We start from the raw sequence: 23661 nt of genomic DNA, 5'->3' as shown, positions 1-23661 counted from the left end.
GAATGTTTGGTTTGGACACTGCTGAATATAGGATCAAAGTCTGAGATTCACAAAGCCACAGCTTGTCCCAGATGTCTCTTCCTCAACGTGACTTCTCCTCTCCCCATATTTATCAAGTTACTTCCCCCTTTTTTTTTTTTTTTGGTTTTTATGCTAAATAAAATATGAAAAAGAAAATAAAATTCCTACTACCAAAAGAAATGCACAGATGGCATTCAGTGTTTTGGAGGAATGTTAGGAAGCCTTTTGATGAAATTTCACCTTTTAGCTCTGAAATCAATAGTTCCCCTAACATACTGTATGCAGTAAGGAAGTAGTTTTATTTCATTCTGGCAATTGTGCATTTTTTAAGAGAAAGCTTTTCTTAAAGAAAAGAGCCATTTGTGTAAAACATAAGTCATGTGTTATCTGCTGTCATGGAAACCAAAACTTTTATGCATGCTTTTCTACAAAGCTGCCAACGTTGGGTTTGGTTTGTTTTATTTAGCTATTGGTGGATTTATTTTGCTTAGGCTGATTTTTACCTCTCCTTGTGTCAATTCTTGTATGATTGTAAATATTTATGAATACATAACTTTAAAATATTCCACTGATTTAAAGAGGAGGAAGATGATAAATTATATCAGTACAGTATTGTATTTTGCTGGGTGGGAGCCCACTTTCTGTCTTCAGTGTTGTCACAAAAAAGAATAAAGACTAAATATTTTTCCTGCGTTTGGATGGGCGTAGTGTTTAGCTTACCAGGAGCAATAAAGAGCTCATTTGCCCAGGACAGCTGTCAGTCCACAATTCCGTTTTGTGACCCATCAGGGAGTCCAGCTGCTGCCCAGCTGGTAAGGGGCATTCGGTTTTGCTTAAAGATTACTTTGCAGGTATTCACGTGTATCCTTGATACATGTTTTAATGTTGTGGTGTTCTCCCTTTGGCAATTCTGGTTTTCAATACCAACATTTAATATCTAAAATATGACTGTTTTCATGGAAAGTTGAGAAATTGTCATTGGAAAGCTTTGGCTACAGTAGCCAAGGGAGATATTTCAGTGTAAGCAAGTACTTCACCGTGTTAGTATTCACCTGCTTCCATCATATTCCCGCCTCATGTTTGTCTGTTCTTCTTCATGTCTTCGGTGAGAGACCTTCAAAAATTGAGGCCACTTTATATATTCACAGTTCCCGCAGTCTTATTACACATTAATACCTTTTGTTTTAAAGAAAACATCGCTTACTTATTGAACTGTATTAAGTTCTTGCGGTTCTGCAGGAAAGCCTTCCGTATCCCTGCACTTCTTCATTTTCTGCCGTTTTATGAATCATAGTCGTGAGTCATTACCACTGGGATGTACACTCTGTCTCAAAAGCTGAAGTCTTGGGCCTGAACTGATTCTGGCATGATTAAAATAGAAAGAGCCTGCTTTTGCCAATTTTCTCTTTTTACAATTCACATATTTACCATTATTTGGTCCTCTTTAAGCTATTTGGGCACAAATGAACAGACAGGCCTGCATTTCTTAGACTCCAGGCTTCTCCCCTTTGATCTGTCCCTTTATGGCCTAGCCATTTCCTGCGTTTGTTACCTGTTCTGTACAGTATGTCAGGCTTCCATTATCTTGTGATCAAGCAACCTTAGTGTGAGAGAAAATCTGTCCTACCCAATAACAAGATTAGAGACATAGATTCACACCAGATTGTTTAGAACTTTGATGGTCTGAGTTTCCCTCCCCCCCCCCCCCCCGTAGGTAGTGGGGAATCTTTAAACCTTTTCAAACAAAAAACCCTACGATGGTGCAAGATTTTAGGATTTGTAAGTCATAGAAGGGGAAGGGGAGAGTTGAGCAATCTTGAAGGAGTCAGGATGGCTCACTTGTGGGCTATGATTTATCCTTCTCTCTTCCCTCCACAAGAGTTTTAAAGACAAAAAATAAAACATTGTCTTATGGCAACTGTAAAAGAAAAAGCATCAGGCAGAACCTTATGTTGATTGGCTTTCCAAGTCGTGGTGTAACTGAGGGGAAAACGTACAGAACTAGCATAATCTACTGTGGAAATCTGAACTCTTTTGGAGCCCTGACCTGCGTCCAGCTGAATGAGGGTGGGGTGTTGGGTCCTCTGTGCCCTCCCCTGCTTTTCACATCTTTCTCTGCTCTTCATGCTTCCTTTCCTTCTATTCCTTATTGTTTCTTCCCTTGGATTTCTTCCCTGGATTGACCATAGGAAGGGTACAGTGCAGCAGGTCAAGTAACTCATCTGATGCCCAAGGTTTTCAGTTGAACTTTAGGGGCTGAGATCATTTTCTGAAGGTTCATGGAAAACCAGGACAGAAGCTGGAGAGGGGAGTCAAGGCTCGTTAGAGCTGTGAGATGGGCTGGGCTTGTGAAAGAACCTGGTGTAGAAGTAAGAGACGACAATAGATCCTTAGAAGGTGCTTTCACCTTCTTATAATTAACATGGTATTTGTGATCCCAACACTGAATTGAGTGCTTATCAGTCCATTGTACAACTTTCTCCCTCTCCCTTTCATTGATTCATTCATGCCCTCTCTCTCCCCTCCTTTTCCTTCCCTTCCTCTCTGTGCCCCCTTCCCCTATCCTGACCTTCGGTAGCCTGGACCTACTAAAGGAAACCTTCTGTCCTCTCCTTGTCATGACAATTACAGCTCAGTCCAGGGCTGACAGAGAATGTCTTACTGGATAAGTGTTACACAGGGCGTGACTAGTAGACTTCTAAATGTTCAGTGCAGGACTGTAAAGTTTGTATTACTGTAACTTATCTTTTACTTATAGGCAAAAACCTAGCCTCCTTTCAGAGCCTTTAAAAATTAGGCACCCTCATGTACCTCTCTCAGCCCTGTGAACCATGTACTGCAGGGACACTGAACGTTTTCTTTCCTCAACATCTCCTGCTGTCTCAGGGTTCTGGGCCACTGTGCAGTGGCTTATTTCTTTAACAAACACATTTTTGTAACATGCCACAGTAAATGGCATTTACCGTGCTCCAGGCACTTGTGGTAGATAATATTATTTGCTCAAGTGTTATGTTTGTTCAGAATATTTGTTCCCCCCTCCTCACGTGCCCTGTTAATACCAGGCTTTACTCTGTGACTTACATCAGCCACTAGGCTATGAGCAAAAGTGATGAGTGCTTCACAGCAGAAGTTTCTAGAACCATTGCATGGTTCCACCATCGCTCTGTTCCTTTTGTGCCAGATAAAACCTGCTTCTTCAGCCCAGACCCCAGAACAGGGAAGACACGTGGAGCAGGGCTGTGGCCAACATGTGAGATGAGTGAGAGGTAAATCTTTGTTGTAAGCTACTGAAATTTGGGATAATTTGGTATCACAGTATAAGCTAGAGAAAGCAGACTTACTACAGCTCTTTTCTAAGCACTTTACAAGTCTGTTATCTTAATTAGCCCTTGTAAAAACCTGATCACCTAGGAACTGTTGTCTCCATTTTATAGATGAAGAAACAGACACGGAGGACTTACTTGCCAAGAATATAGGTTGGTAAGTTGTGGAGACAGGATTCAAATGCAGGCACTTGAACATTAATGTAGAGCTGCTCTTAAGAGGTAGCTTTTCATCATAACCACGTGCAGTTTCTTCCAGCTGTATCCATTCTTTCACCATTTGATCCCTTCTCTTCCCAGAAAAATCCAGTTCATTTATGTTCTGACTCTGAGTCTGCTCTTTCAGTTTAGGGATTGTACATTATTCTTTATAATCCCCGGTTCCTACCAAAATGCCTGGCATTTTAATTGTTGAGTTTCAAAATTCAGTATTATCAAAATAATAATTTCTCTGCCACAAAACACTGTAATTCTTTGCGATTATTAGGATGCTTTCAATGTGTACTGCCCTTCTAGGCTCTTGACATCATCTCTGCAGTGGTGGAGAACCCGGCTTCCCTTTTTAAAGATGAGGAGGCTGAAGTTCAGGTTGGACGACTGATGGGTAATAGAGCCAGGACCAAAGGCCAGGTGTTCTGGTGATCCAGTGGGTCCAGTGCCTGGATCCACTGTACATTGCAAGGCTCTCATTCATGTCTGTTTCAGCCACAAGACATGTACAAAGCTATTCTTAGATCTTCCTTTGACTACACCACTAAGATGAGGCCCTGTTCATCAATGGAGACGTGATTCTGGAGGGAGATCTTGGACATGAGGAAGTTTTAAAAGTACCCAGGGGTCTGAAAAACACATCCACAACGGCTTCCTGCAGCCTTCGTTATAAGTTTTGTGGACCAGACAATATCCAAGAAAACTTTACCCCATTGGCAGCCTCTCGTTTCTTCCTAATACAAAGAATCCGGTCTATAGCTGTACTGTGCTTTCTCTTCTAAGATCATCACGTATGTTTAACTGGTCCTCCAAATGATGGATTAAAAATGCAGCTCAAACCTCACCTTCAGCAAACTCATTGTCTTGAGTTTCTGGCATTGTCATGTACAGCAAGATGAAGGGAAGGAAGGTTTTGAGAAACTTTAAAGGATAGTGTTAAACATACTTAGCTGGGTCAATACTGCTGCTGGTCAGAGGAAAAAGAAATGGAGATAAGGAAGAGGTTACCAAGAAAACACCCGTATTTTTTCATTTCAGATGAGTACTGGTAGATTACATGTCAGTTGCCACACAGAGCATTTTCCCACAGGGTCTTCACATTGTTTTCCTATCAAGAGATGGAAAGTCTTGAATCAGTTTTGATTATCTGTTTACACTGATTTTTAAAAATAGAAATGTCCAGTGCTCCTTCCTCTTTGAAGCTGGTGGTGTTGATATTTTTCTTATATGTTGATGGTAACCTCTGGGAAAGGATTATGGTAAAATCAACAAATATGATTTGGAATATATTCATTATAAACAAAAGCATAGCTTATTAGCAAAAAGTCTTAGTTTATGTTAGCTGGGAATATTTTCAAGGTGTTTTGGAAGTTTTTTATTGCCAAAGATTATTTTTAATCTGCTAAAATCCCACCCCTTTGTAAAATTTTAGAGAAGATTTATATATCTAGAAATGTCTCAGTCTTTCTAGATCTTTACATTTACTTTTTTGTGAGAAATTTCTTTCTCTTTTGTTTATTAAAGTATTACTTACAGTAAAATTTACCAATTTTAAGTGTACAGTTTGGTGAATTTTGGTAATTGCATACAGTTTTGTAATCACCACCACAGTCAAGATAGAATAAATAGTCCTCTCACCCTGAACATTTTTTTCATTCCTTTTGCTCTCTGTTCTCTCACACACCTGCCATCCCCAGGTAACCACTAGTTTCTTTATGTCACTACAGTTTTGCCTTTTCTAGAATTTCATATAATTTGAATCATGTAGTATGAAGTTTTTGTGCTTTACTTCTTGTACTTAACATGATGTTTTTGAGATCAATCTGTGTTTCGTTACTGTTTCATTCCTTGCTAGTAGAAATATTAATCTGTGGTATGGTTGTACCACAGTTTGTCCATTCATCAGTTGGTTAATATTTGGGTTGCTTCCAGGTTTGATTATGAATAATGCTGCTGTGGAAATCTGTGTACACACTTCTGTGTGGACGTAAAGTTTTTATTTCTGTTGGGTAAATGCCTGGCAGTAGAATTGCTAGAATTTATCGTATGATAAATACATGTTTAACATTATAAAGTAGTACCGTATTATTTTACACAGTGGCTGTACCATTTTGCATTTCCACCATCAATACGTGAGAGTTCCAGCTGCTCCATCTCCTTGGCAGCACTTGGCATTGTCAGTCATTTTAGCTTCTCATCCTAGTTGGCATGTCATTATATCTTGTGGTTTTAATTTGCATTTCTCTAATGACTAGTGACTGATTTGAGCACCTTTTCATGTACCTACTGTTTTGTATATCTTCATTTGTGATGTGTCTGTTCAAGTCTTTTACCTACTTATCCAGTGGGTTACATTTGTCTTATAATTGAGTTAAAAGAATTCTTTTTATATTTTGGATATAAGCCCTGTGTTAGATATATTTTGTAAAAACTTTATACCGGTCTGTGGTTTGCCTCTTTGTTTCCTTAACTGTGTCTTTCAATAAGCAAAAGTTTTAAATCCTGATTCAGTATTTCAATTTTTAAAATAATTTGTGCTTTTATACCTTATTTAAGAAATATTTGTTAATCTGATGCCACAAAGATTTTAACTATGTTTTCATCCCCTTACAGTTTTTGCTGTACCATTTAGGTTTAAGATCCAATTTGAGTGTAATTTTTGTGAAGTTAAGGGTTGAGGGTTTTTTTGTTTGTTTTTTTTTTCCCCTATACAGATATCTAGCATTGTCCCATCAACATTTGTTGAAAAGACTCTTTCCTCCTTTCAGTATTACCCTGGCACCTTTGTTGAAAATCAGTTGACCAGTGTGGATCTGTTTCTTGACTTTTCTTTTTTATTCCACTGCTTTTTATGTTTGTTCTTATGCCAGTACCGTACCATCTTGAGCACTTTTGCTTTATGGTAAGTCTTGAAATCAAGTAACATAAGTATTCCAACTTTCTTCATCTTTTTCAAAATTGATTAAGCTGTTTTGAGAACAGTGACTTCCCATATGCATTTTTATTTCAACTTATAATTTCCTTCAAAAAATAAAAAAAGTTAAAATTTTGCTTGGGATTGTACTGAAACTAGAGCTCAATTAGGGAGGATTACCATTGTGATGATTTTAAAATATGCCCACAAATTCTTATACTTCAAGAGATGGAGCTTAATTCCCCTCTTCTCGAGTGTGGGCTATACTTGGTGATTCACTTATAATGAATAGTATATGGTAGAAATGATGGTGTGTGACTCCAGAGGGCAGGTCATAGAAGACACAGCTGCTTTCATCTTGTTCCTCTAATATCGTTTATTCTGGAGGAAGAACCCAGCTGCCTTGCCACAAGGGCACAGAAGCAGCCCTGTGGAGAGGCCCACGTGGCAAAGAGCTGTGGCCTCTTGCCAGCAGTCAGCACTAACTTGCTGGTTGTGTTTTCAGGCCAACTTAAAGCTAATCCTTCAGCCCCAGTCAAGCCTTAAGAGGAATACAGTTAGGCTGACATCTTGATTGTAGCCTCCTAAGAGACCCACAACCACCCAATTAAATAAGCTGCCCCAAGATTTCTGACCGACATAAACTGTATGTATGATAAATGCTTATGCTTTAAGCCACTGAGTTTTGATAATTTATATATTAGATTTATAGATTTATAGATTATAATAATAGATAACTAATACAACCATTTTAACTGTATTGGGTCTTCCAGTTCATAAACATAGTATATCTCTACATTTATTTATCAATTCTTTAATTCCCCTTTTCAGTTTTTGCATTTTTGATGTACAGGCCCTACATATCTTTCATCATTCCTGAGTATTTGTGGGGTTTTGACGCTATGGACTTGTTTTGTATTTTGTTCCAATTGTGTGTTGCTAGTACACAGAAATGCAGGTGATTTCTGTATATAGCTATTGTATTCTGCAATTTTGCTACATTTTTTTATTTCTAGTAGCTTTCTGTGGATTCCTTAGGATTTTCTACGTATATGATCATGTCATCAGGAAAATATGTTTTGTTTATATGTTTTACTTCTTCCTTCTAATCTGTGCCTTTTATTTTTCCTGCCTCACTGCATTAACTAAGACCTCTAGAATAATGTTAAATAAAAGTGGTGAATGGACATCCTTGCCCTGTTCCTGGTCTTAGCATTGAGTTTTCTTCCTTCTCTGAAACTGTATCTATAATACAGGAATTGTTCTAGATCTTTACGTTCATTTTTAATTTATTATTTTTAGCCCATTGGAAGAAACAAGTTTCAAGATGTCTGTTTTCCTCTAAATTTTGGTTTGTTGAATCAGTTTGTGAAAGTGAATATAAGTTTAAAGAGGGTGGTCCCCTTTTTAAAAAGCATGTGAAAGGCTTTGCATTTTAGCTCCTGATTAAGGCATTTTGCGTGTGCCAGGGACTCTGCTTGTCTCTCGGTGTATTTTTTCCTTAGTAACGGAACCTTAATCTTACTTGGGGCAGCAGTGCCTCCCAAGTAAAAGATCATATTTTCCAATTTCCTTTGCATCTCAGTATGACCATCGGACTAAATCCTGGCATCCTGGCCAGTGAGTTGTAAACATACATGTTGGTGGGACTTTGGAGAAGGCGCCCTGAAGTGGCCCTTTTTCCTTCCTCATTTTCTTTTCTCGCTGCATGGAATGCAGTTAATATAGTTGGAACTTTCCTAACATGAGGGAGAAATAAATTTCTGTTGTGTATAAGTCACTCTTATTTACAGTTTTCTGCTTTATGCAGTTAACCTAATCCTCCTGATGCATGATTTTCCAAAAGGAAAAGCGTAGAGCAGCTTTCTAAGACAATTTTTTAGAAACAAACAATCTGTTATTAGTCTAATTAATTCTGTTCCTATTCTAATTCAATTTGCCAGGAGTCAGAAGGATACCCAGTGTTTTAAATAGAATCTTCAAAATAATATTAAAAGAGAAAAGAGAGCTGTAGGAAATTAATGTGAAATCACTTTTGTAGTTGACCGAGAAAAACATAACAAGACTCGGTAAGTGCTAAAAGCACATGATTCTGTCTGTTATGAAAGGAACAGTTATTTCATAATTAATCACAAATGGCAGGAGTAACTTTGGGCATCTCTAATTTGTATACATACTCTTTGCATAATAAAATAAGTAATTTGCAGGTTTTCTTCTGTCTTTCTTTAGTATTTTCAGTGGAGAAGAAGGAATAAGAAAATACAAGGTCTGTTAGAGCAGGGATTTTTGTTTTGCCCCCTGCTGTATCCCAGCATTTAGAACACAGCCTGACACATACTAGATGTTCAGATGTACCTTGTCCAGGGACAAGGGGACATTTGTTCCCTTGGCTCGTCCTTGTCTTGTGAAAGCAGTGCTTTCCCCAAGGAAAGCCGCCCCTGTGTTTGTCCCACTGCCCATTAGGTGATAGGTTTCTTAAGTGTTGGGACCATGGTTCACGAGGACCTTGGCAGTGCAGTTTGCCGAGCAAGTTTTTGTTCTGCCACTGTTTGCTGGAGATCAGCAGAAGCCTGAGCGCTGATGCCAGGTCATGGTTTCTCACCTTTGCTGGCTGTGGTTTCATGCTAATATTAAACAAGGCCAGAGGACAGTTGAGGTTTACTCTCCGTAATCAAGAGGGTTTCACGTGTTTTCCACCCAGCAAATTAAATTCTTTGTTTGCCGGATGAGCATTATTTCACGATTCCCATTCTCAGAGGACTAATAATCTAAAAAATCAGATTTTTGTAATTAGATTACAGAAGTTAGACCTGTGTAATAACAGATGTCCTTTTTTATTTTTTCATGTTTATTAATGGCCCACCCAAAATCAACTTCCTGTTGTTTTACATTCTTGGTTAGGTTTATGAGATAATAGCTCCTACTCTTTACGGGGGGCTCCTAGCTCTAACTCAGAGCTGTGGCGTGGCCCTTGGGCCTGGGCTTTCAACCACACGTAGTCCAGAACACTCTCTGGTTCCCTGGCGTCTGAGGCCCTTTTCCGGGCCAGGCTTCCTGATTCCTGCTGCTTGGATGCTCCAATTCCAGCTCTAGCTGGCCTTCGCAGGCACAGCCTGCGTGTTCCTTTCTGCCGTGTCTGACCCTCCTGGATCTGCCGAGGCCACTGCTACGGCCTCATCCCTTGTCACCAGGCCTCTCAGCTTGCTCTTGGGCTTCCTGGCTCTGAGGGCCTACCAGAACCCCTCCGTTAGAATTTCCCCTGGCCTGTTGACATGCAAATCCGAGCAGATGGTCTATTTTTAAAGCCTCTTTTTCTTTTTCTTAACAAATTCTATGGGTCTCAAGAAAATTCTCATCCAGAAGTCCCAATATAAGAAGGGTTTATGAGATAATGAAAATTAAAGTTAACTCTATACTGGAATTTGACACAACATTGTAAAATGACTATAACTCAATAAAAAAATGTTTAAAAAATTAAAAGATTAAAAAAAAGAAAATTCAAGTTAAAAGTAATGTGTAAATATAAGGTAATAAAGTCGGTAAGTGATACTCTCTCAAGGCTTTTGGTAGCAGCGAGGTCTAACTTAGGTAAAGTTTAATACACTTACCCCCCCATCTTCCCATAGAGTAGGGTGGTGTGATTATCAAATATTTATAGGAAAACTAAACTCTTAAAGCTCTTTATATTTTAATCCTTTGTGAATACCTATGTTGACAAAAATTAGTCAGTAGTCAGTCTAAGAAAGAAATGGAAAATTTTAGCCGAGCCGACCTGAGGATTTTAGCCTAGGAGACAGACTTTCAGAAAAGTCTGAGAACTGTTCTGAAGAGGTAAAGGGGAGGCCAGGACATAGGTGATTTTGACGCAGGGGTACATGCAGTCAAGCACACATCTGGCTTGTTGTTAGCAAGGAACAGATTCTTTAGTTAATGGGTTTAGTGTGGGAAAGATGTAAGAAACTGAATTGGTAACATTTTCTCCTGAGCTGTCTATCCGTGGGCCAGTCCTGTCAGTTTTCCCAGAGCACGAAGTGCCTCATCCTGATCTTCGCCGTGAACTGCTTTCAGAGTGTGCTGTGGTCGGCGACTGCAGTGGCTAATGACTTGATTATTGGAGAACTGGATGGTGGACAACTTTCTTTATTTTACAGTCCTTTCTCTTTCAGTCAGAATTTTGACCAGGGTTGGCGTTTTGTGACCAGTTTTTCCCATGGTGCTAAGAATGCTCACTCCGAGGCCCGGTGAGGGTTTCGTTGAGAGGCCGCTTGGTGCTATTACTGGACTGGGCCCTGTTAACAGCGGCCGAAAGCCTCTGGACCGCCTGTCTTCCTGGTTTGTTATGGTCCAGGAAACGGTTCCCTCTTGTTTCTTCCTATACCTAGAGTTACATTATTACAGTCATTGATCTTATAGGGCTGTATATTTGGTCCATCATTTCAAGTCTCCTAATCGGAATTAATTTTGTCACACATTTCGTAATGGAAAAAAAATAATCTTGTAAAACAGGCATAATACAAGGAATATAGCTAGTAACATTAATAAGGTCTTGAGTAAGTATCTAAACTAAGAGCTTCTATTAGGTGTGGCCCAGTGTCTCCCCAGGTTGTCTGACCAGTCTGTTCTGCACCAATATCTACGTTTAAAGAAAATGTTACGTTGGCATTGTACATAAAGTTCACCAAAGGTGCCTGCACTTGTAAGCCTAATGGTGGGTCACTGCAATCCCTTGCAGTACTGAGAAAGGAATGTTATCTTCTAAGGAGTTACATAGCTGGCATCAGAAGGGGGAAAATTGATCTTTATGGCTGAGTAGGTATTTCTGCCGTTGGGGAGGTCTGGTTAACACATAATACAGATGCACAGTGCACACTGGAGGGGAGGGAGGAAGACAGAACAGTCAGAGAAAAATTTGTTTAAATTTTTCTTGTCTTGCCTTGAAATAGGAATTTTTATTTCATCACCTAATACATTTCACAATTGCACTTTATTGTTTGACAGCTTGAGGTCATGCTGACGTACTGGAAGGGTGAATAGGTGAACTCTACCTTTTTGTCACAGGGGAAGTGTGAGCTTAGGACCAAAGAACTCTGTCTACTGGCAGCTTTCCAATTTCCTGTAAAAGAACCTAAGATAACGTACTTTATTTTTGTGGACCATTCATTCATTTGCCATTCTCTGAGCAGATACTTATATGATACTTAATACTTGCCAGGCACTGTTCTAGGCACAGAGGCCAAACAGTGATCAAAACCAACCAATATTCTTACCCCTTCCAGAGTGTACATTCAAATAAGAAGTAACCCTTAGAATAGAACTTTAAGCCAGTGAGCACAAAACCCTGTATTATCCCTGGCAGAATTTGCAGACCTGTACTTATTACTGGGTAGGATGTCCTAATTTTTCATGGGCTGTTCCTACTAAAATTGAATGCATAGTTTCATAACTATACATGATGGTGGGGGTGATAGATACAGGCAAGAGAATAAAAGTCGTTAGCCTTCCTCAATTCCTTGAAGGAATCTATGACCTCCTGCCCCCTACATTAGGAACCCCTACTAAATTGTGAGCTCCTTAAGTACAAGCAACAATTATATATTTTCATTATTTTTCCTTATTTCTTTAAAAGATATTTGACTACATAAACCATAAATAACACAGTATTAGTGAGTCCACAGGCATATAGGTATAATATATAAGACAGAAAAGGAGCACAGTGGGTGGGGGTGATGTTCAATAGAATTATGGAATAATTCAATGGAAAAATGGAATTATTCAATGGGAAAAATTGAATTTCTATAAAAGTGAGATGTTGCTATAAAAATTCCATTAAACAAATTAAGATTAAATACAAAAAAATTTGCCTAACACCAAAGAAAGTAGGAAAGTAGGAACAAAGAACAAAAAACAGATGAGACAGAACCAAATAGCGAGATTCAACTGTATCAAGGTAAGTACACGAAGTGTGAATTGCTAAACACTCTCATCAAAGACGGAGATTTTCAGAGTGGATTTAAAAGCAAGAAACTGCTGTCTGGTGGCTACAAGACAGACTTTAAACACAGACACACAAAAAAGATTGAAAGTAAAAGAATGAAGAAAGATAAACCATGGAAACAGGAAACTGAAATGGCCACATAATATCAGACAAAGCAGAGTTCTGTATGAGTATTACTTAAAGCAAAGAGGGGTGGATACTTTATTGTGATAAAAGGGTCAGTGTATGTATGCCTAATAACAGCTTCCAAATACATGAAGTTAGAATAGAACTAAAGAAGAAAGAGACAAGTTCACAATCACAGTTGGATACTTTGAGACTAAAAAAAGAAAGAACAAGTTTAATTTTTTATTTAATTCAAATCTCACAGTTATTTGATCAATTTTTTTCACATTTTGTTACATTTATAATATTTTACTGTCTTAAGCTAAATCAGTGTGATTTTACTGTTACACAGCTCCATTTTCTGTTTTCCTTTCTACCCAGATCTTCAGAGAAGAAATTTCAGTGTCCTCGCCTTCAGTTCATTATATATATTTTTGCCACATTTGCTTCCTATCTCTTTTTTTGTCAAAAAAAAAAATATATATATATTTGTTACAGATAGTGCTGCCCGCCCACACACCTCCCCTTCCCTCCCCCTTATCATCCTGCTGCAGAAGAAACCACTCTCCATGGTTCTGTAGTTACTACATGAGTATGTGTCCATAAACAGTAAATACGAGCATTTTGTGTTTTGAAATTTTGCAAAAAGATGAATACAATATATGATACCTTTTTAGAAGCGTATTAATGCATGTACACTGAGTTTATTTAACTGCTGCTTAGTATTCTGTGGGTTGAATTGACCACTCTTTAGCCATTCCTCTGCTGGAACACTGTTCCCGTTTTCTGGCTGCTACACAGAACTTCTCAATTGAGTACCTACCCCCTCGACAGTTCTGCTGGGTGTTGTCAGCTCGCTCTCCCAAGTGTTGTACCACTTACCTTCGCTCAGGACTGTGTGTGTGAAAGTTCTCAGTTCCCCCTCATCCTCACCAAAACTTGAAACCAAATTTTTCTGTTTTTGCCAATTATTATTGTATTTAACATTGTTCATTTCAGGTTGCATTTCCCTAAAGACCAGGGAGAATAAACATCCTTTCATGTGTTTGTTGGCCATTTGAGTTTCCTTTTCTGAAACTACCTTTTCCTCTGCTTTTTAAATTGGGTTGATTGTCTTTTTCTTACAAGTTGATAGTTTGTTTATGTTCCGATGCCCCCTTTGTTGACAACAAGAATCCTAAGTGCCTTCTCCCAGGCTCTTCCTTGTGTTTCACTTGATTAATGGTAACTGTTAGTGCACTGTAGCTTTTAAATTGAAAAGTGGGTGAATGTGTGTTTCCTTTCATAGTTGGGGCTTTATGTTTCTTATTTAAAAATCCTTCCCCATCCCAGTGCCAAAAAGATGTTCCTTCTGTATTTTGTGCAGAAAAATTTTCAGTTTCGTAAACTATGTTTGTGTCCTTAGTTCGTTGGGAGTTATGTACAGTGTCAGGAAGGGGGGCCCATTTTGTCTTTATCGCAGTGTGTCACCTGCGTATCCTTCTCCCCTCCAGTGGACCCGTTTCTGCGGTGGACCAGGTGCCTGTACACAAGAATCAGCTTCTCTGCTCTTGTTCTTTATGTCTATTTGGGTAGCTCTACGTAAAGACCACGCTGTTTTCATTACTCAGACTTTGTAGCATACTTTGAAATCTGGTAGGCCTTATTCTGTTTCTCTAAAATTACCTTGTCTATTCTGGATCCTTTGTTTTTAACTCTTTTTACTATGATAAATAACACATACTAAAATGTACATAAACTAGAAATGTCACGAAGCCAAACAAATCATGTGAAGTGAACATACCCATAAAAACCCACGCAGGTCAGAGCCCCGCCCACCCCAAAGCCCTGGGCGCCCCTCCCTCCCGTGGCTGCGCCCCTGGTGCACACTGGTCTTCCCACTTGATAGATAGTTCAGATTGCTCCGTCCACAAAATGGGCTCATAACGTACGCAGTCTTTCATGTCCGGCTCTTTTCTCCCAACATTATGTTTTAGAAATTTAAACTCTAGTATTCCATAGGAACTTTAAGATTGACATTTGAGTTCCAACCAAAAACCCTAAGATTTTATTTGGAATTATATTGAATTTATATATTAATTTGATGAAACTTGGTATCTTAACCATTTTACATCTTCCCATTTGTGGATATGATGTTGTAATATCTTTGTCACTAGAGTTTTTTTTTTTTTAATGACCCTATTGTAGTTTTGTAGTTTTATATTTTTCCATAAAGGCATTATATATTTACTATTAAATTTATTCCTAAGGATCTCATAGTTTTTGTTGCTGTTATCTGCTCATAGTTAATTGTTTTTCCTTTCCGGGCAGTCTGTATGTGATCTCTGGTTACTTTTGTTGACTTAAAGAAAAATGCACAACATAAGAATTGTGAGTTTAAGTTTAATTCAGGGTCTTACTGAGGACTGCAGCCTGGGAGACATGTCTGAGGAGCTGCCCTGAAGTTGGGGAGGAGCCAGTATATATATGGATGTTTTGGTTAGGAAATACAGGCAGTTAAGCATACATCTCGATAAAAGAAGACTGCTGATCGCACAGAACAGATACCTCGAGTTAATTTTAGTGTTTTCTATGTATGTGAAGGTGCAAGAATCTGGAGTCATGGAAATTCTTCCTGAGACAGGCATCTGGCTGTCTAGGGGCCTGTTTATCTAAAACCCAGAGCACCTCATCCTAGTTCTCCATCCTGAATCCTCCCCAGGGCACAGTCAGTGGGTGACTGCAGTGGGTTGTGATTTAACCCTTGTGTAATGAGCGCTTTTGTGCTTTTTTGTTCACACTTCTAAGGATTTCTTTCTCTGTTTCACTATAATGGATCTAGATATAAGTTTCATTTATTATCCTTCTTGGGACTCCTGCATTTTCAGTCTGAGTATTTATATTCTTTACTAATTCTGGAAGACTCTTAGCTGTTTATCTCTTGACGTACAGTCCCCTTCTCCCCACACTTCCTCTGTTGTCGTCTTCTGGAAGGTCTATGACACTTACACTGAGGGCCTCTCTGTCTGATGGAATCCACCTTTTAGAGCCCAGGGCCTCCCCACTGGGCCTGCTCTGCCTGCTCCACAGCCTCCTTTGGCTCCAGAGAGCTGTGCCCTGCAGAGCTTTACCTTCTCCCTGCAGGGAAGAGAGAGGGCAGACGTGGGCTGTGCAAGGGAAGGGGAGGAATTGCAGATGCTTCTTGCACGGAGTTATGTGACCCTCCACTTCACTCCTGCCTTCACAGTACCCGGTGCCTCTGATCCCCGAGTCTGTCCAGGGGACCCTCTCCCGCATCTGGATTTACCCTTTTCCTCATGTGCTCAGTGATTTCTGACTGCTCGGTGTGTTTTCCGTTTTGTTATGTGGTTGAGGATCACAGGTGCTTTCTAGTTTCACTGAATGTGGAGTTTGTTTCTGTTTTCATTTTCTTTGTTGCTTTGTACCATTTTTGAGAGAAGTAGCATGGCAATTATTTGAAACCTAAAGTCCTTTTCCATTCACTCTTCAGCCTCCTCCTGTCTGTTTTTTGCTCCTACCACTGCACCAAAACTGTTCTTAATTTTGCCCAATCCAGTGGTCGTTTTCCTCTCTGTCTTGCTTGAGCTCTGGGCCGCATTAGACAAAGCTGACTATTCCCATCTTAAAACCATCTTAAAACACTGTTCTCTCAGCTTCAGTGGTACTAAACTCTCCTCATTTTCCTTCTTTTCCCTGGCAGCCCCTTCTTAGAGTTTTCTGGCTTCTCCTACTCTGTCTATCCACAAAATACTGGTGACGCCTGGGCTCGATCCTAAGTCCTCTTCTCTCTTCTGTAATACATTCCCCACCCTCAAATTGTCTCATCTAGTCCCGTTGCTTTAAACACAGTCTAATATCACTAACTCACAAATCCTTGTCTCCACTAACTTTTCCCTTGGGTTCCGGGTTTTTATATCCCACAACCCACTTTCTGGCTCACTGACATTTCTGATAGGTACTCCCAAGCTCATTCCTGCACTGCATTTGTTTCCTCTGCCTGAAATGTTCTTCCTCCAGTTCATCAAATCCCTGGGACCTCATTATCCTTAAGATCTTTGCTCAAGTGTCACTTCCCCTGAAGCTTCCCTGACCAGCTGACCTACAGAAGGTCCCTGCTCCAAGTCACTTTCTTTTATTTCCTTCATAGGACTTGTCTGGAAGTATTTTATGTGTGTGCTTGTTTACTGTCCAGTCTCCGCACTGACCACGGTTACCTCCCCTCTGTAAGGGCAGGACTTTGTTTGTCTTGTCTCCCTCCATATTCTAAGTGCTTGTGACAGCGCCTAAGGTGTGTAGCAGATGCTCAATAAATTTTTATTTAATTAGTTAATTTTATTAGTAAAACTTTTTTTAAAAGTGTATTTTTCTCTCAGTAGATAGAAAGTTGTCAAATACACTCTAATCTGGTATGAATAACTTCTTATCCTAAGAATCAAATTCACAAAATTAAATATTTTTTTACAAAAGAATAGCAGTGCTCTTTTTACCTAGAATACCATAGAGTCTTTAGACTTCTTTTACCAGATAAATTGCCTTAAAGATGAAAAATAGGCTTATTTATAAACAGAATTATTAATTGCTAACTATTGGCAAAGATTTTTAAATCTAGAAAAATCAATATTTGGGAAATATATTAAAACACCATATTTTTTAGATTATCTTTATTTTCTGATAAATTTATTATATGACTGGGTCACGCTGAACATCAGTATTGTTTTCTGGAATCTCTCTCTCTGATGGCTATCTGCCAGTAAGAATAACCACAGAGTTATACAGGGTGAAAGTGTTTGATAGTCAGATCTTTTATGGCTTAAAAAAAATGAGAACATTGTTTTTAAAATATTATACCATTACTTTGAATGTCAAGTGGTTAGGATTTTGCTGTCTCTTCGAAAATGAAATAAAAACAAACTTGTTTACTGAGTAAATTAAACTTGTCATTGGTTTGAACTGCTTAGTGTTCTGCAGCTTGGTAGAAGTTTGGTTATTACCTAACACTGTGAAAATGAAGAAGAACGCCATCTGAAGTATTTTGTGGTTATTGATTTCTTTGTTTAATATGTTCTTTAAAATGTTGCTACATTTCAACCATCCAGTTGGACTCTCTTCTTGTAGATTTCGGGTATCTGCTACAGCAGTGACGTGTTCCAAGTTCGTCAGGTTCTCTACGTCCCCGGCTGGCTGGCGAAGTTCTGTTCCTGGGCCCTTGAGCCCATCTTCTCATCATCAGAACCCACCACTGAAGCCAGAATCGGGATGGGAGCCACAGTGGACATCCAGAGACAGCAAAGGATGGAGCTGCTTGATCGGCAGCTGATGCTGTCGCAGTTTGCACAAGTGAGGCGACAGAGGCAGCAGCAGGTAAATGATAATTGTGATAAAAATCCAAAAATGCTCTGTGGCCTGCGTGAACCTCTCCTCTGAGACTGTGTGTGTGGCAGGGACTACATTTTATTTCTGTGCATTGCATTTGTGGATATTTTGACATGTTTCTGAATAGAATATAAGTCTCTGATAGTGGCTATTCTTAATTTTTTCTTGAGGTGAAAAAAGTAAATTGCAGCTAAAAGACTGGTCAAACTGGACATTCTTGTTCCACTTCTATTAGATAAGCATTATTTCTTGGAGAAACACCAACCTAGTTAACAAGATGTGATATTTATCTGTTTTTATAATCTTGTAAAAGCCACAGTGTCTTCCTGTTAAAATGCTTATTATCGTGTGCTTTGGAGTGAAGGCAAATGTCAAACTTCTTGATTTTCCTTGGTTGAATTGGAGAGAATGTGAAAGCAAGAAAATTTTCCAAGGAACAACCAAGTAGATCAGATAAATGCTGTGTTTTCTTATCCTTGTCATTAATCATCCGGAAATACTGAGCGTATGTCTATGAGTTATATCCAGACAATCTGATACCACACTTGTCCTTCCAGTGTTATTCTGCGTCAGGCTAAGACCTCATACGCAATCTGCCTTTGACACGTCTGTGGTCCAGCACAGGCTCTTCATTTCTTGTCTCCATCTTCTTCACCCTCTGTTCTCTCCTGCCATCTCCCTGTCTCCTGTCTACATGGTACGTGAGAAGTAGGTCTGCAGGCCTCACCGTGGTCTGGAAAAGTGAAATCAGGTGTGACATCCCTGATGTCCCATTGGAGACATGGGTTCCAACAGTTCACATCTGAAATAGAAAGAAGGAGGCACTTTATCAATGGGCCAGGTCTACAGGTGAGAAAGAGAAGTGAAAGCTGTTCCCTGCAGGTATATTGGAGGTTACTGAAACATACAGTAAAGAGACCCATAATGTGGTTAAACGTGGAGGACAGACGTCTCTCTGAGAGAGGTCAGAGCTGCAGGTGCGGATCATGGAGTCGGTGTGTAGGGCTGGGAGATGTGTCCCACTAGAGCATCATACCCAAGATGAACGTGGCTCTAGACTAAGCCTGTATTTAGCAGGAGGAAGAGGTAGATCCTTTAGGGAAACAGAGGGAAGGATGAAAAGTGTGGGAACTCAAACTAATCAGTGTCCCCAAAACTGAGTAACGATGAGAGTAAATATTTTCCGGGTAGAATGGGAAGAGCTGTGAGGGAGAGAAGGAAGCTGTGTGTGATTCTGAGGTTTCTGGCTCAGGCAGTGGGAGAGACCTATGGCAGCACCATTGCACCAACCTGGGAAGAGCAGATCAGGGGAAGCATCCTGCCCAAGGTACCTCTGGGCTCCCTGGGAAGAGAGTCCTCAGTGGACAGCTGTGGTCTTGTGCTCATGTGCAAACCAGAGAGGTTGTGTTTCTGAGTTTGGCGTCCCCAGGTGGATTCTCATGCATGAGGTTTATTGAAGAACGCTGTCAGGATGGGCATCTCTGGGGAGGGGTGGTGAAGGACAGAGGGAGACTCTGAGCAGCAGTCACAAAGAAGGCCCGAGCGAATCTTCTGCAGAGCTGTGGACTTGGGAGAGCCCTTCCAAGTTGTCCCACATTCGGACAGGCATTGGGTGCAGCTTGCAGGTCTTGGGCCGACTGGCTCTCCTGAGAGGCACGCCATCCACAGGGGAGGTGTCCCTTGAGAACAGCACCCCTGCAGCAGGAAGGTTGAGTGCTTTGGTCCTGAGGGAGGTGGGGGGGTCTGGGCGGGAGACACAGCATCGCCCCTGTGCTGCTTGGATCTTATTTTACAGAAGTTCTCGGAGCAGCTCCTCCAGGATGGCAGTGGCGCTCTTTTCTTCTTAAAGTTAAGCCCTAAGTCACATTGGGGGTTAGAGACTTCAGTGAATTTTAGGAGGACGTGTTTCAGTCCACAAAGTTGCCCCTTCCAGAGTGAACGGGCCCAGTTGAGTCGACCTGGCACTAAGTGGCCGTTGGTTCTCCTTGAGGGATGGTGGTGCATCGGAGCTCAGCATTTGTCTGTGTTACTGTCAGAGGCTGGGTCCGCCTTAGAGAGTGGGGCCCATGCGTAGCCTCCATCTCTGCCACCACAGCTGCTCTGTCCATGTCCCCGGTGTGGCTGGTGACAGGGGCTGGCTGACATCAGTCTGCCTCCCTCTTCTGTGCGCTGTATTCATGGTAAAGATTCCTGCAGGACGGAGATGTCGCACTGCATGCCTTTTCCTTTAGCTGACCCACATGCTCTTCCTGGATCTCCTCGCCCCTGCCTTCCGGGCTCCTGTCCACCCAACCAAGTCATTCACGCGCCCAATGAATCCATAGCTGTTGTTACCCCAGGCCACTTCTCTTTCCATACAAGGTGGATGACTAGAGGCACTGCCCACGCTCACCCACTGGGAGGGTTTGTCCTCGTCACTGTCTTTCCAGGTCGTCCCTGAGTGGAGCTGTAGTGCAGCCATGGTCCATTTTCAGCTTTCACTTGTGTACTGAGCCAACCCATCTATGAACGGAATTTGGCCATTTTTCTCCTCTGTCACTTGGTCCTAAGGGACCCACCCCACGTGCCAGAAGGTATGAACTGGGGAAGAGGTTTTTATGCAACACGTTGGTCTCAGCATACCTGCTTCTGCAGCTCACGCTGACCCTGGAAACACCACTTCCCTCTGTGATGGATCTCTTTGGCCCCACCTGATGGTCGGCCTTGGGAGGTCTCACACCCCTGACCACATGTTCACTCTGTGCCTGTGGTCAGGCACTTCCTGCCCCCAGGGACCAGCAGCAGTGTTCTGAACCTAAGTCCCTGCTGTGTATGCTTGCCCTTGCTCCAGCCAGTAGGCATCCACATCATGGTTATCCCCTTGTGGTTTGCTGCAAACCTCCCCCACAGGTACTTTGAGTACCATAGGACCTGCCAGGTTGCACAGCCCAGCATCTGTGAATAAAGCAGACCAAACCGCTGCCCACCCAGGGAGCCCGTGGCAGCCGGGCAGCTGTGAGGTGATGGCCTTTGGCCTGTGGTTCTGCCTGCTGCTTGGAGGCTCCTCTGCTTTCCGAGGTGGGTCTGGCCCTGACTTCAGAATCCCAGTCCGTGGACTCTTGCCACAGGCTTCACATCGTATGGTCTGCTGGAGAGGGAGGAGCACACAATTTCTTTAGTCCTAGGTCTACTCAGTTCTCTCCTCATTTATCCCCAACATCCACCTTGAGATACAGCTATTTCCTTCACATCCCCTGAGGCTTAGGGGTTCTGGCTCACCCAGAGACACGTAGCCACAATGGGGCTGCGGAATAGGGAGGGACCCAGGTATGTCCGATGCCAAGTCCTCTGCCCGATGCTTCACTGTGCTGCCTCCCAGTAAGGGGAGTGCCTGGTGACTTTTTTCTTCTTTCCTTTTTTGCTTCGGCTGACAGGAAACTCAGTGCCAAGTTTTAAGTTCAAACTGCTTAAACCAAAGTTAGAACTTTTGCTTCCCTCTTCTATGTTTTTCAAATATCTTTTTGATTGTTGCGGTGTCCTTGTATGTTATTGTAGGCATCCTCAAATTCTCTTACTGCATTTAAGATAAACCTGTTATTTGTTTACAAGCTGTGGGTTTTCAAATATTTTTCATAGAACAGAATTTATTTGGTCAAAAAACCATTTAGTTCCCAGTTAGTAGACATTAGATTCATCTGTCTGCAGTTTTTAATTTCAAGTGTTCCAAAATAATGCCAAAGTTTTGTTTTAGTGTATTCCTTTACATCTCTTTTGCCTGTTCCTGTCGGCTTTGTGCTCGCTGTCACCCACCTGCCTGTGGTCCTCACTTGGCTCATCACTACTTGAGAATCTGTCTGACCAAGACTGATGGTGACTCTTTGGGCCCAAAAGAAGTGAGAAACATGTCCTTTCCATTAATGAGTTTGCGATCTGCTTCAGGGAGCTTGGCAGATGCACTTGAATTAGAGAAACATCTGGGAACAATGAAGTGTTGAGCAGAGCACCTGGGGCAGTGAGATGCCCGAGAAGGCACCCTCAGCGTGGCTTGCTACTGTGAGAGGAGGTTTCAGGGACTAGAAGGATGAGCAGGATGTGGATGGGCAGTTTGTCCCCGACAGGAAGACCAGCAAGAGTGAGGGGAGTGGGGCAGTGATAAGGAGGCCCTGAAATGAGAGACCTTGGGGAGATCTGGAGGACCGCGGTGGTAAGATACGGAGTGAAAAATGAGAAGTAGTAAAGTGACTCTAACAGAAGGAAGTGTTTGTTAACCTGATGGCAGAGTTGGATTTTGACATTGGAGGCTATCAAATGTGGTTTAGTCAGTAACAAAGGTAGGACAGTTATCTCGGGGAAATTCCTCTTATCTCTGTGTGTGAGTTGGATGGAAAAAGGTGAGACCACAGAGGAAAAGAGAGACAAACAGAAGATTTTAGAAGTTCAGCTGTGCGGTTCTGGATGAATGCTTGGCCAGGACAATGGCTGTCTCTTCATTGGTGCCTTAACTGTGTTGTCTCCCGAGGGGCCAGGTGCTGAGCTCTCACCCCGGACACCCTCAGCAGGTGACCCGCCCCACCCATCGTTTTCACTCTGTGAAGCTCATGGCTCTCAGCATTAGATCTATAGCCTAGACCTCCTCTCTCCTGGGCTGCAGACCTAATATTCCTACTGCCTCCTGGGTATCTCCACTCAGATGTTCCACAGGCACTTGGAATTTACCATTTCTTCCCTAAATTTGCTTCTCCTGCTCACTCCTGCCGTGATGGAGAAAGCACTGCCGTCTAGCCAGGGGCCCAAACCAGAACATTGTGGCTTCCTCTTAGACTTTTCTATCTCATGCATCCGTGTCCCTCTTGTCCCCTCCCTCTGTCAGGCCCTGGGAGTCTGTCTGCTTGGTATAACCTGCTGTTCCCTCTCGTCACCCCACGCCTTAGTTCAGGCCGCCACCGTCACTTACCTAATGACATCTCATCATGACTGCCTCCCTCTCCCCACCCTGCCCCACACTTCAGCCCCCAGAGTGATCTCCAGGAAGACACTCCCATCCTTCCCAGGCCCTCCTGAGCTTTCCGGGTCGCTGATGCTCGCTACATTTGGCCCCTTCGCTCTTTAGCCCTATCCTCCCCGGCACCCAAGCGGCTGCAGGCTAATCATGCTGAACTGTTTGCAGTTCATCTCAGCCCTGTTGCTTCTCACTTCTTGCCTTCACATCTGCCCTTCCCTCTGCCTACAGCAAACTTCCCCTGTACCAACTTCCCCACCCTGCCCCACCCCACCCTGCCCCACACGCCGCAGTCTTTGCTGGCCTAACTCCTGTTCACTCTTCAGTATTCTTTGCAAAATCCTCTCCTCTGGGAAGCCTTCTGCAGCCTCCTGGTCAGATGTGGCCCTCGGTCTGTTCTTTTACCCTCTGATGTCTTTCCTGGCACTTGCCCACCACACCTGTCCCTCACTAGTGACTGACTTTCCCACCTCTGCCAACAGTGCATCTTAGAGTGAGGGGAGACTTTTTCCTTTGTCTCCAGCATATGAATAATGCCTGGCACGTGGTGAGAACTCATATTTAGGGAATTAGTGACAATATGTGTATAGTAAATATGTGCAGAATTTTTTTAATGTACTAAAGCCAGCTGAATATAGGTGAATAGTCTGGAAAGTGTACAGCTATCTTCTGAAAGGACAGATATGAAGCAAACCACTAAAGACAGCCCAGGACCCATGTTTAGAGGAGGAAGAAAGGAATT

General features: G+C 41.8%; 1 protein-coding gene across 2 annotated transcripts in view; it reads left to right on the top strand.

Moving 5' to 3' along the window:
- UBAC2 (UBA domain containing 2) overlaps positions 1-23661 on the top strand; it is a 146844-nt gene that overhangs the window by 94073 nt on the left and 29110 nt on the right. For both annotated transcript variants that reach the window (XM_010980245.3, XM_010980244.3), the window contains one exon: positions 17684-17929. In XM_010980245.3, coding sequence (XP_010978547.1) covers positions 17684-17929 — 246 coding nt within the window. The remainder of the gene's footprint in view (positions 1-17683; positions 17930-23661) is intronic.

This window comes from Camelus dromedarius, chromosome 13 (genome assembly GCF_036321535.1).
Source record: "Camelus dromedarius isolate mCamDro1 chromosome 13, mCamDro1.pat, whole genome shotgun sequence".
NCBI classification, from domain to species: domain Eukaryota; kingdom Metazoa; phylum Chordata; class Mammalia; order Artiodactyla; family Camelidae; genus Camelus; species Camelus dromedarius.
Note: the sequence above shows the minus strand (reverse complement) of the source record. Positions and strands in the feature narration are given on the sequence as shown.